We start from the raw sequence: 12,871 nt of genomic DNA on the forward strand, positions 1-12,871 counted from the left end.
AAAGGTGAGGCCTTGTTTGGTGATGGGCTGGATGCGTTAGTCTCGGCCGCTACCGCAGGTAAGTCAACATTCTTGCCTTATGCTCCTGCATCAGCAAAAAAATAAATAAAGACATATCACTCTCACATGCAGTCCTTTCGGCCCAACAAATACAAAAAGGCCAAAGGTTCCCCCTTCTTTGCAGGTAGGGGAAAGGGAAAAGGAAAGAAGTCCACAGCGTCTCCAGGATCCCAGGAGCAGAAGTCATCCCCTGCTCCTGTCAAATCTGCTGCATGACGCTGGGGCTCCCTTGCGGGAGTCCGCTCGGGTGGGAGCACGTCTGAAACTTTTCAGCCAAATCTGGATTCAATCTGGCCTGGACCCATGGGTCTCACAAATAGTGTCCCATGGGTACAAACTAGAGTTTCAAGACGTCCCCCCATGACGATTTTTCAAATCGACCTTGCCAGCTTCTCTTCCAGAAAGAGAGGCAGTAACAACGGCAATTCAAAAATTGTCAGGATCAGGTTATTGTCCTGGTACCCTTGTCACAGCAAGGAGAAGGTTTTTTTATTCAAGCCTCTTCATAGTTCCGAAGCCGGACGGCTCGGTCAGATCGATTTTTTTAAACCTGAAAAATCTAGATCTCTACCTGAAAAGGTTCAAGTTCAAGATGGAATCCCTGAGGGTAGTGATTTCCAGTCTGGAGGAGGGGGACTTCATGGTGTCAGTAGACATAAAGGATGCTTACTTGCATGTTCCCATTTATCCTCCTCACCAAGCTTATCTGAGATTCGCAGTACTGGATTGTCATTACCAGTTCCAGACGTTGCCGTTCGGACTCTCCACGGCACCGAGGGTATTCACCAAGGTGAAGGCAGAGATGATGGTCCTCCTTCGTCAAATAGGAGTCAATATAATTCCTTATCTGGACGATCTCCTGATAAAAGCGAGATCCAGGGAACAGTTGGTGCAGAACATCGCACTCTCCCTGTCAATACTCCAACAACACGGTTGGATCATGAATTTTCCAAAGTCGCAGTTGGAACAGACGACAAGATTGTCCTTTTTAGGGATGATTCTGGACACAGAAGTACGGAGAGTATTGCTTCCAGTGGAAAAGGCTCTGGAAATCCAGAAAATGGTCAAACAAATATTGAAACCAACAAGCGTGTCGATCCATCAATGCATTCGGTTGTTGGGGAAAATGGTAGCGGCCTACAAGGCCATACAGTTTGGCCGATTTCATGCCAGAGTATTCCAGTGGGACCTGTTGGACAAGTGGTCCGGATCCCACTTACACATGCACCGGAAAATAATCCTTTCCCCCAAAGCCAGGCTTTCGCTCCTGTGGTGGCTACACAGTTCTCACCTACTAGAGGGACGCAGGTTTGGGATTCACGACTGGGTCCTAATAACCACGGATGCAAGTCTCCGAGGCTGGGGAGCTGTCACACAGGGGGAAAGCTTCCAAGGAAAATGGTCAAGTCAGGAAGCCTGCCTTCACACGTTCTGGAATTGAGAGCCATTTACAACGGCCTTCTACAAGCGGTACATCTTCTTCAAGATCATCCCGTGCAGATCCAGTCGGACAATGTAACAGCAGTCGCGTACATAAACAGGCAAGGTGGAACGAAAAGCAGAGCGGCAATGGCAGAAGTGACAAGGATTCTCCTCTGGGCAGAAAGACATGTTAGATCTCTGTCAGCAATTTTCATTCCGGGAGTGGACAACTGGGAAGCAGACTTCCTCAGCAGACACGATCTCCATCCAGGAGAGTGGGGCCTCCACCAAGAAGTCTTCGCAGAGGTGACAAGTCTTTGCGGAGTTCCTCAAGTAGACATAATGGCATCTCGTCTAAACAAGAAGCTTCAGAGATATTATTCCAGGTCGAGAGACCCTAAAGCAATAGCGGTGAGTGCACTGGTGACCCAGTGGGTGTTTCGGTCGGTATACGTCTTCCCTCCACTTCCACTGATTCCAAAAGTTCTCAAAATAATAACAAGAGTTTGAGCAATCGTCATTGCCCCAGACTGGCCATGGTTGCTTGGTATCCAGATCTTCAGGAGTTGCTCATAGAGGATCCTCAGCCTCTTCCTCCTCGAGAGGACCTACTACAGCAGGGGCCGTGTGTGTATCAAGACTAACCGCAGCTACGTTTGACGGCATGGCTGTTGAGAGTCGGATCCTAGCCCGAAAGGGTATTCCCAAGGAAGTCATCCCCACTCTTATTCAGGCCAGGAAAGGAGTAACGTCTAAACATTACCACCATATTTGGAGAAAATATGTGTCTTGGTGTGAATCCAAGAAGGCTCCTACGGAGGAGTTTGAGTTGGGACGTTTTCTCTATTTTCTGCAGGCTGGTGTGGATGCGGGCCTTAGATTGGGGTCAATCAAGGTTCAGATTTCGGCCTTATCAGTTTTCTTTCAAAAACAATTGGCTTCTCTTCCAGAGGTTCAGACCTTCGTGAAAAGGGTTTTACACATCCAGCCTCCATTTGTGCCTCCAGTGGCACCGTGGGACCTTAATGTGATGTTGCCGTTCCTTCAATCGAGTTGGTTTGAACCTCTACAGGAGATAGAGTTGAAGTTTCTCACTTGTAAAGTGGTGATGCTTTTAGCCTTGGCATCAGCAAGGCAGGTGTCTGAGTTGGGGGCCTTGTCTCATAAGAGCCCTTACCTGATCTTCCATGAAGATAGGGCGGAGTTGAGAACTCACCAACATTTTCTTCCGAAGGTGGTTTCATCTTTCCACATAAACCAACCTATTGTGGTGCCAGTGGCTTCTGACACGTTCACTGAGTCAAAGTCTCTAGATGTGGTTAGGGCTTTGAAGATTTATGTCGCTAGAACAGCTCGGATACGGAAAACAGAGACTGTTTGTCCTGTATGCTCCCAACAAGATTGGGTGTCCTGCTTCCAAGCAGACCATTGCGCGCTGGATCAGAGGTACGAATCAGCACGCTCATTCTTCAGCTGGTTTGCTGTCGGTGAAGGCCCATTCTACTAGGAAGGTGGGCTCGTCCTGGGCGGCTGCCCGGGGGGTCTCGGCATTACAACTTTGCCGAGCAGCTACGTGGTCAGGGTCAAACACTTTTGCTAAATTTTATAAGTTTGACACTTTGACCAAACTTGAGGTCCTCATCAGCCAATCGGTGCTGCAGGGTCATCAGCACCCCCCCCCCCCCCCCGTACTGGAGCTTTGGTATAAACTAGTGATGAGCGGGTTCGGTTCCACGGGATCCGAACCCCCCGGAACTTCACCCATTTTTCACGGTTCCAAGGCAGACTCGAATCTTCCCGCGTTGCTCGGTTAATCCGAGCGCGCCCGAACGTCGTCATCCCACTGTCGGATTCTCGCGAGATTCGTATTCTATTTAAGGAGCCGCGCGTCGCCGCCATTTTCACTCGTGCTTTGGAGATGATAGCGAGAGGACGTGGCTGCATTCTCAGTTTCTGTGTTCAGTGTGCTGCAAATATCTGTGCTCAGTGTGCTGAAGATATCTACGTTCTCTGCCTGAAAAACGCTCCATATCTGTGCTGCATTGTATATAGTAGGAGGACAGTGCAGAATTTTGCTGTGACCACCAGTATATGTGTGTGTGTATATATATATATATATATATATATATATATATATATATATATATATATGTATGTATATATATATATGTATGTATATATATATATATATATATATATATATATATATATATATATAGCAGTACGGTACAGTAGTCCATTGCTCTACCTCTGTGTCGTCAAGTATACTATGCATCCATACCTTTGCTGCATTTTAGTTGTGCGCAGTATATAGTAGGACAGTGCATAATTTTGCTGTGACCACCAGTATATATATAGCAGTACGGTACAGTTGTCCATTGCTGTACCTCTGTGTCGTCAAGTATATTATGCATCCATACCTGTGCTGCATTTTAGTTGTGCGCAGTATATAGTAGGAGGACAGTGCAGAATTTTGCTGTGACCACCAGTACATATATAGCAGTATGGTACAGTAGTCCATTGCTCTACCTCTGTGTCGTCAAGTATACTACAAAAGTTCAGTAAAATTACCCAAAAATCAAAATTAAAAGCATCTGATGAGAAGCGTAAACTTGCCAATATGCTATTTACGACACGGAGTGGCAAGGAACGGATGAGGCCCTGGCCTATGTTCATAGCTAGTGGTTCAGATTCACATGAGGATGGAAGCACTCATCCTCTCGCTAGAATACTGCAGTGCCACTCCTAGATGGGCCAGTTGTTTGTGTCGGCCACTTGGGTCGCTTAGCTTAGTCACACAGCTACCTCATTGCACCTCTTTTTTTTCTTTGCATCATGTGCTGTTTGGGGACTATTTTTTAAATCTGCCATCCTGTCTGACACTGCAGTGCCACTCCTAGATGGGCCAGGTGTTTGTGTCGACCACTTGGGTCGCTTAGCTTAGCCATCCAGCGACCTCGGTGCAAATTTTAGGACTAAAAATAATATTGTGAGGCGTTCAGAATAGACTAGAAATGAGTGGAAATTATGGTTATTGAGGTTAATAATACTATGGGATCAAAATGACCCCCAAATTCTATGATTGAAGCTGTTTTTGAGGGTTTTTTGTAAAAAAAAAAACCACCCAAATCCAAAACACACCTGAATCCGACAAAGAATTTTCAGGGAGGTTTTGCCAAAACGCGTCCGAATCCAAAACACGGCCGCGGAACCGAATCCAAAACCAAAACATACAACCCGAAAAATGTCCGGTGCACATCTCTAGTATAAACCCCATGGTCATGAAATGGACCCGAGCATCCTCTAGGACGTATGAGAAAACAGGATTTTAATACCTACCGGTAAATCTCTCCTAGTCCGTAGAGGATGCTGGGCGCCCGACCCAGTGCGTACTTTACCTGCTGTTTTGTTCAGTTAGTTACACAAGTTGTTACATTTGTTTTCAGCATGTTGCTGTAAATGGTTCATGCCTGTTGGCGTGTCATGTTGAATTCCATGTTGTGTGGCATGGTTGAGGTGTGAGCTGGTATGATTCTCACCGTTAGTATAAATGTAAATCCTTTCCTCGAAATGTCCGTCTCCCTGGGCACAGTTCCTATAACTGAGGTCTGGAGGAGGGGCATAGAGGGAGGAGCCAGTTCACACCCTTGAAAAGTCTTAAAGTGCCCATGGCTCCTGCGGAACAGTCTATACCCCATGGTCATGAAATGGACCCCAGCATCCTCTACGGACTAGGAGAAAAGGATTTACCGGTAGGTATTAAAATCTTGTTTTCAATATATAGCGCAGGGGGATAGTTTTTTTGGGACTTCCATATACCGGTTACCTCAGTCCACTTCCTTAGTGTAGCAGCCTCTCTGCACGCTGGACTTCCTAGTTACCTCTTCTGGTCCTGTTTTCCTCTAATTTGCTTCACACTAGAGAGAACCATTTAGTTTTGTGCTCATCTCCTTTTAATTAATTGATTCAAATTTGGGTCCTGTTTCTACTGATGTCTAGTATACCACTTTATATATAGTATACACACAATGGTCTCATATAATATATTAACAGTAGCATAATACCTTTTATCTTCAATTCTAAGAAATTCTACAAAAATATATTTTTTTTCTCTTACGTCCTGGAGGATGCTGGGGTTCCATTTAGTACCATGGGGTATAGACTGGTCCTTTGGGAGCCATGGGCACTTTAAGAGTTTAATAGTGTGGGCTGGCTCCTCCCTCTATGCCCCTCCTACCAGACTCAGTTTAGAAAATGTGCCCGGAGGAGCCGGTCACAGCTAGGGGAGCTCTTAGGAGTTTTTCTAGTTTTATTGTTTTCTGAGTTTGTTAGGTTACAGGAAGGCTGCTGGCAACAGCCTCCCTGCTTTGTAGGACTTAGGGGGGGAGTAGGAACCAACTCTAGAAGTGAATGGTTCTCTATCTCTGATGACAGGACACTGAGCTCCTGAGGGTGCTGATCGCAAGCCAACGAGGCGACCGCTCACTCCCGCAGCACGGCCGCCACCCCCTAACAGAGCCAGAAGAAAGAAGAGTGGTAAGTATGACTCTGCGGGAATGGCTGCACAAGGGTGGGAGTGCAGCTCTGACAGGCTCAATGGCACTTTGTGTAAGACGCTGTGAGGGGCGTCCTGGGCCAGCGCACATACCCTACACTGGTCAAATAGGCTAACGGGCTAATCCCGCTGTTAGCTGCACAAATACCCCAGGCCAGTATAATCACATAAGTGCGGGAAGACGGAGCGGCTCCAGCACTCACCAGCGCCATTTTCTCCCTGCAGATCACACAGAAGAGACGCTGACAGGGAGCGCTGCCCTCCACATAACTACAGCATACCTCTGCGGTACCAGCGTGTTATAGACAGGGGGGGCGAGTGTTTATATAATAACTGTTTATCCTATTAAGGTTACTTAGTCAGCGCCGGCCGTTTCTTGTATAACTGCCTACTGGGGCGCTGTGTGGCTGGCTCCTTATACTCTGTGACTCTCTGAAGGTACTCTTGGCGAAACGGTGTCTGACATTTTTCTGTGTGTGTGTGGCTGTATATCTCACATTACCATGTCTAGGGACTCTGTATCTTGTGCTGCAGAGTTTGTATCTTATCCTGAAGAGTCTCTTCCATGTACTCAGGATTGCAATGTACCTTCTCAGTCCGAACCCCCATGGGTGGATTCTCGAAGGGGAATGATATCCCAGATTTCCTCTACGATGTCACATAATGAAAATGTAACGCAGGTTTTAAAACAATCTGTAGAGGTTTTGCAGTGTGCAGCTCTCACTACCTCATCTAAGGCCCTTATTACATACCCTATAAAGCGTGCTCTTGCCCAGATAATGTAAGCCGACATGGATACCGACTCTGATACAGGGGTCGGTGATGAGGATATGCAGGGGGGGGAGGCATCCCTTGCTAAGGGGGTACAACTCATGATTGAGGCCATTAGGGACATTTTACACATTACTGAGAAAGGACCTGAGCAGGTAGAGGGGGTTCACTACGATCTGCCGGCGGCCGGCCTCCCAGCGACCAGCATACCGGCGCCGGGAGGCCGGCCGCCGGCTTACAGACAGTGTGGCGAGCGCAAATGAGCCCCTTGCGGGCTCGCTGCGCTCGCCACGCTACGGGACCCCCACGAGGGAGAATAAGTGTCGGTATGCCGGCTGTCGGGCTCCCGGCGCCGGTATGCTGGTCGCCGGGAGCCCGACCGCCGGCATACTGAAGACCACCCGGTAGAGGAGGCTTACTTTACAGACAATAAGAAATCCTCCCTTACCTTCCCTACTTCTAAGGCAGTGATTTTCATCCTTTTTTTACTCGCAGCACACCGAACAATATTTTAAAATTGCCAAGGCACACCATCCGTTCCCCACAGAAAAGACCCCAAAAACACACACATTGGCCCTCATAGTAATAAAAAAAAATCCACACATACATTGGCCTACACAGAAAAAACAATCACATTGCTCCCCACATAAATCATGTTGCTCCTTACATAAATCCAATTGCTCCCCACATAAATCCAATTGCTCCCCACATAAATCATGTTGCTCACACATAAATCAATCACATTTCTCACCACATAAATCCTATTGCTCCCCACATGAATTATTTACATTGTTCCCCCCATAAATCCTATTGCTCCCCACAGAAGAAATAACATAACAAATATTAGCCCCTACCGGTCAGCTGTCCTCCTCCCTGTCCCCTTAGTGGCGGAGGTTGTTGTTGGATTGCTGCGAATACTGAGCAGCGGGCGGTCAGGCAGGTGTGGATGTGGGTGGGCAAGGAGAGCTGTGGATGCAGGCGGGAACTGGAAGATGTGTATGCAGGCGAGTGGGCTGGCTGGGTGGTGAGATGCGGCGGCTGTGACCTATGATATCACACCGCCGCGTCATCAAGGCACAGGTCCTATAAGAAGAGCCCGGGCCAACAGTTCACTCTGAAGGTGCAGGAAGCTGCTCTGGCTCCGCGGCACACCTTGCAACTGGTCGCGGCACACTAGTGTGCCACGGCACACTGGTTGAAAATGCCTGTTCTAAGGAGTTAAACTCCTTGTTTGAAAAATCCTGGGAAAACCCGGAGAAAAAATTCCAGATCCCAAAAAGGGTTCTCATTGCTTTTCCTTTCCCTGAAGAGGACATGAAAAAGTGGGAAAACCCACCTATAATAGACGCTTCTGTATCTAGGTTGTATAAAAAGGTGGTTTTACCTATCCCTGGTTCAACTGCTTTAAAAAAATACGGCTGACCGCAAGATTGAGACTACGCTCAAATCACTAGACACAGCAACAGGCGTAGCTTTAAGGCCCACTATTGCTTGTGCGTGGATTTCTAAAGCCATATTAAAGTGGTCAGGAACATTACTAGAGTAATTAGATACTATGGATAGGAGTGACATTGAATTGTTTTTGCGTCACATACAGGATTCTGCAGGTTTCATGGTGGAGGCCATGAAGGACCTTGGCCACCTTAATGCAAGGGCTTCTTCCATGGCTGTCTCGGCACGCAGAGGGCTCTGGCTGCACCAATGGTCTGTGGATGCAGAATCCAAGAAAAGTGTGGAGAACCTACCCTTCACAGGCCAGATTCTGTTTGGGGACGTGCTGGATGCATCCCCAAACAACTGCGGGTAAGTCAACTTTGCTTCCCTCAGCAGTGCCACCGGCTAGGAAATCTTATCCTACGTCTACAATGCAGTCCTTTCGGACCGCAAAAGTTAAAAAGTCCAAACCCCCTTCCACTTTCTTTAGAGGAGGTTGGGGGGAATCTAGAAAACCTGCACCAGCAGGTTCCCAGGAAAAGAAGACAGGTTATGCTTCCTCAAAATCTTCAGCATGACGATGGACCTCCCACCCTGGGGATCGGGCAGGTGGGAGCAAGACTAAGGGATTTCGGTCACATCTGGGCATCATCATGCCTAGACACCTGGGTAAAAGAGATTGTTACCCAGGGGTACAGACTGGAGTTTCAAGAACTCCCACCTCATAGATTCTTCAAATCAGGCTTACCAGCTTCGCTCACAGAAAGTGCTATCCTACAGGAATTCATTCAAAAATTGGAACAAACAAATGTCATTGTTCCAGTTCCACCTCACCTAAAAAACAAGGGTTATTACTCCAACCTGTTTTTGGTACCGAAACCGGAAGGCTCGGTAAGGCTGATTTTAAACCTAAAGTCATTGAACCCCTGCTTGAGGGAATTCAAATTCAAGATGGAGTCTCTGAGAGCGGTGGAGGAGGGGGGATTCCTGGTATCCCTGGATATCAAGGATGCGTACCTTCACTTTCCGATTTGGCCGCCTTACCAGGCTTATCTGAGATTTGCGCTGCTGGACTGTCACTATCAGTACCAGGCGTTGCCATTTGGCCTCTCCACAGCACCAAGGGTGTTCACCAAGGTCATGGCAGAGATGATGCTACTCCGCAAGCAGGGAGTAAACATTATTCCATATCTGGACCATCTGCTGATAAAGGCATCTTCCAGGTAGAAGCTGTTGCATAGAATTGATCTCTCAACTCAACTACTCCAGGATCATGGGTGGATCCTGAACCTTCCAAAGTCACATTTGGAACCGACAAGAAGACTGTCCTTCCTGGGAATGATTCTCGACACGGAAGTGCAGAGGGTGTTTCTACTGGTGGAGAAAGCGTTGGTGATCCAATCGATGGTCCGGTGATGTCCTGAAGCCAGCCCAGGTATCGGTTCATCAGTGCATTCGGCTTCTAGGGAAGATGGTAGCCTCCTACGAGGCTCTACAGTACGGAAGATTCCATGCACGGCCCTTCCAACTGGATCTCCTGGACAAATGGATGGGATCACATCTTCACATGCACCAGCGAATACGCCTGTCGCTGAAAGCCAGAATTTCACTCCTCTGGTGGCTGCAAACTTCTCACCTTCTCGAGGGTCGCAGGTTCGGGATTTAGAATTGGATTCTTCTAACCACGGATGCAAGTCTCAGAGGTTGGGGAGCAGTCACCCAAGGAAAGTGGTGAAGTCTGGAATCCATCCTTCCGATAAACATTCTGGAACTAAGGGTCGTGCACAACGGCCTTCTACAAGCAACACATCTTCTACAAGATCAGGCCATTCAGGTTCGGTCGGACAATGTGACGGTGTCCTACATAAACCGACAAGGTGGAACGAAGAGCAGTGCCGCAGTGTCCGAGGTAACAAGAATCCTCTGGGCAGAAAAGCATGCGGTAGCGCTGTCAGCGATCTTCATTCCGGGAGTGGACAACTGGGAAGCGGACTTCCTCAGCAGACACGATCTTCATCTAGGGGAATGGGGCCTCCACCCGAAGGTGTTCGAGGAGGTTACAAGTCGTTAAGGTGTTCCTCAAACAGATATAATGGCCTCCTGCCTCAACAAGAAGCTTCGGAGGTACTGTTCCAGGTCAAGAGACCCACAGGCAGTGGCGGTGGACGCCCTTGTGACTCTGTGGGTGTTCAAGTCAGAGTCTGTGTACCCTCAACTTCAACTCATCCCAAGGATTCTCAAACTAATAAAAAGAACAAGAGTTGAGGCGATCCTCATTGCTCCGTACTGGCCAAGAAGGGCTTGATACGCGGATCTTCTGGAATTACTGCTGGAGGATCCGAGGCCTATTCCTTTTCGCGGGGACCTTCTGCAACAGGGGCCATTCGCTTATTAAGACTTACTGCGGCTATGTTTGACGGTATGGAGGTTGAACGCCTGATATTAGCTTGGAAGGGCATTCTGAAAAAGGTCATTCCTACCCTGATATAGGCTAGGAAAGGAGTAAGTAACATCTAAACATTACCATCGGATTTGGAAAAAGTATGTGTCTTGGTGTGAATCCAAGAAGTTTCCTATGGTGGAGTTTCAACTAGGATGCTTTCTCCTCTTTCTGCAAGCAGGTGTGGATGTGGGCCTACGCTTGGGCTCCATAAAGGTCCAGATTTCGGCCTTGTCCATTTTCTTCCGAAACAATTGGCTGCTTTCCCTGAGGTTCAGACTTTTTTGAAAGGGGTTCTGCACATCCAACCACCTTTTGTACCTCCTACGGCACCGTGGGATCTTAATGTGGTGCTGCAGTTCCTGCAATCAGATTGGTTCGAGCCTTTACAGGAGGTAGATGTCAAGTTTCTTACTTAGAAGGCAGTCACACTGTTGGCATTGGCATCTGCTAGGCGTGTGTCAGAATTGGGGGCATTGTCCTACAAGAGCCTCTACTTGATTTTCCATGAAGATAGAGCTGAGCTCAGGACGCGTCACAATTTCTTCCATAGGTTGTGTCGACTTTTCATATCAACCAAACTATTGTGGTGCCAGTGGCTACTGACTCCTCAATTACCTCAAAGTCCTTGGATGTTGTGAGGGCTTTGAAGATTTATGTGAAGAGAACTTGTCATCACAGGAAGTCGGACACTCTGTTTGTCCTTTATGCTCCCAACAAAGGTGGTCATTCCGAGTTGTTCGCTCTGTACTTTTATTCGCATCGCAGCGATTTTCCGCTAATTGCGCATGCGCAATGTTCGCACTGCGACTGCGCCAAGTAAATTTGCTATGCAGTTAGGAATTTTACTCACGGCATTACGAGGTTTTTTTCTTCGTTCTGGTGATCGTAATGTGATTGACAGGAAGTGGGTGTTTCTGGGCGGAAACTGGCCGTTTTATGGGTGTGTGTGAAAAAACGCTGCCGTTTCTGGGATAAACGCGGGAGTGTCTGAAGAAACAGGGGAGTGACTGGGCGAACGCTGGGAGTGTTTGTGACGTCAAACCAGGAACGAAACTGACTGAACTGATCGCAGTTGCGGAGCAAGTGTGGAGCTACTCAGAAACTGCTAAGAAGTGTCTATTCGCAATTCTGCTAATCTTTCGTTCGCAATTTTACTATGCTAAGATTCACTCCCAGTAGGCGGCGGCTTAGCGTGTGCAATGCTGCTAAAAGCAGCTTGCGAGCGAACAACTCGGAATGAGGGCCAAAGTTGGGTGTCCTGCTTCAAAGCAGACGATTTCTTGCTGGATCAGGTTTACTATCCAGTATGCTTATTCTACGGCTGGCTTGCCGTGTCCAAATTCTGTTAAGGCCCACTCTACTCGTAATGTGGGTTCTTCCTGGTCGGCTGTCCGGGGTGTGTCTGCTTTGCCAGACAGCTACTTGGCCAGGGTCGAACACGTTTGCTAAGTTATACAAGTTAGATACTTTGGCCTCTGAGGACCTTAGGTTTGGTCAATCTGTTCTGCAGGAGCCTCTGCGCTCTCCCTCCCGTACTGGGAGCTTGGGTACATCCCCATGGTACTAAATGGAACCCCAGCATCCTCTTGGACGTAAGAGTAAATAGGATTTTAATTACCTACCAGTAAATCCTTTTCTCGTAGTCTATAGAGGATGCTGGGCGCCCGCCCTGTGTTTCGTATTCCTGCTTTGTTACTTGGTTAAGTACTGTTGTTCAGCCATTGCTGTATCGTTTCAAGCTGGTTAGCTTGGCTTTCCTTTGGTTATGTGTGAGCTGGTGTGAATCTCACCACTATCTGTGCATTTCCTTCTCTCGAAGTATGTCCGTCTCCTCGGGCACAGTTTCTAGACTGAGCCTGGTAGGAGGGGCATAGAGGGAGAAGCCAGCCCACACTATTAAACTCTTAAAGTGCCCATGGCTCCCAAGGGACCCGTCTTTACCCCATGGTACTAAATGGAACCCCAGCATCCTCTACGGACTACGAGAAAAGGATTTACCGGTAGGTAATTAAAATCCTATTTTCTCTCTCCTTGCACAGCAATACAATTTGGTTATCCGAGATCGGAGACAGGCAATGATTGTAAGCATACCCAGAAAACCGAAGCCCGGTGTGACTGATGGAGCAATTGTTTTGGTTCCAGAGCTGTGTAATCTAACGGGTAACCACAAATCTTCAGTTGTTACA

The 12,871-nt window shown here is 47.8% G+C and overlaps 1 protein-coding gene across 2 annotated transcripts in view; it reads left to right on the forward strand.

The window, feature by feature from the left end:
* Positions 1 to 12,871, forward strand: part of LOC134994354 (piwi-like protein 1) — a 549,333-nt gene that overhangs the window by 433,086 nt on the left and 103,376 nt on the right. For both annotated transcript variants that reach the window (XM_063950974.1, XM_063950975.1), the window contains one exon: positions 12,725 to 12,845. In XM_063950974.1, the coding sequence (XP_063807044.1) occupies positions 12,725 to 12,845 (121 nt within the window). The remainder of the gene's footprint in view (positions 1 to 12,724; positions 12,846 to 12,871) is intronic.

The sequence above is a fragment of the Pseudophryne corroboree genome, chromosome 2 (genome assembly GCF_028390025.1).
Source record: "Pseudophryne corroboree isolate aPseCor3 chromosome 2, aPseCor3.hap2, whole genome shotgun sequence".
NCBI classification, from domain to species: domain Eukaryota; kingdom Metazoa; phylum Chordata; class Amphibia; order Anura; family Myobatrachidae; genus Pseudophryne; species Pseudophryne corroboree.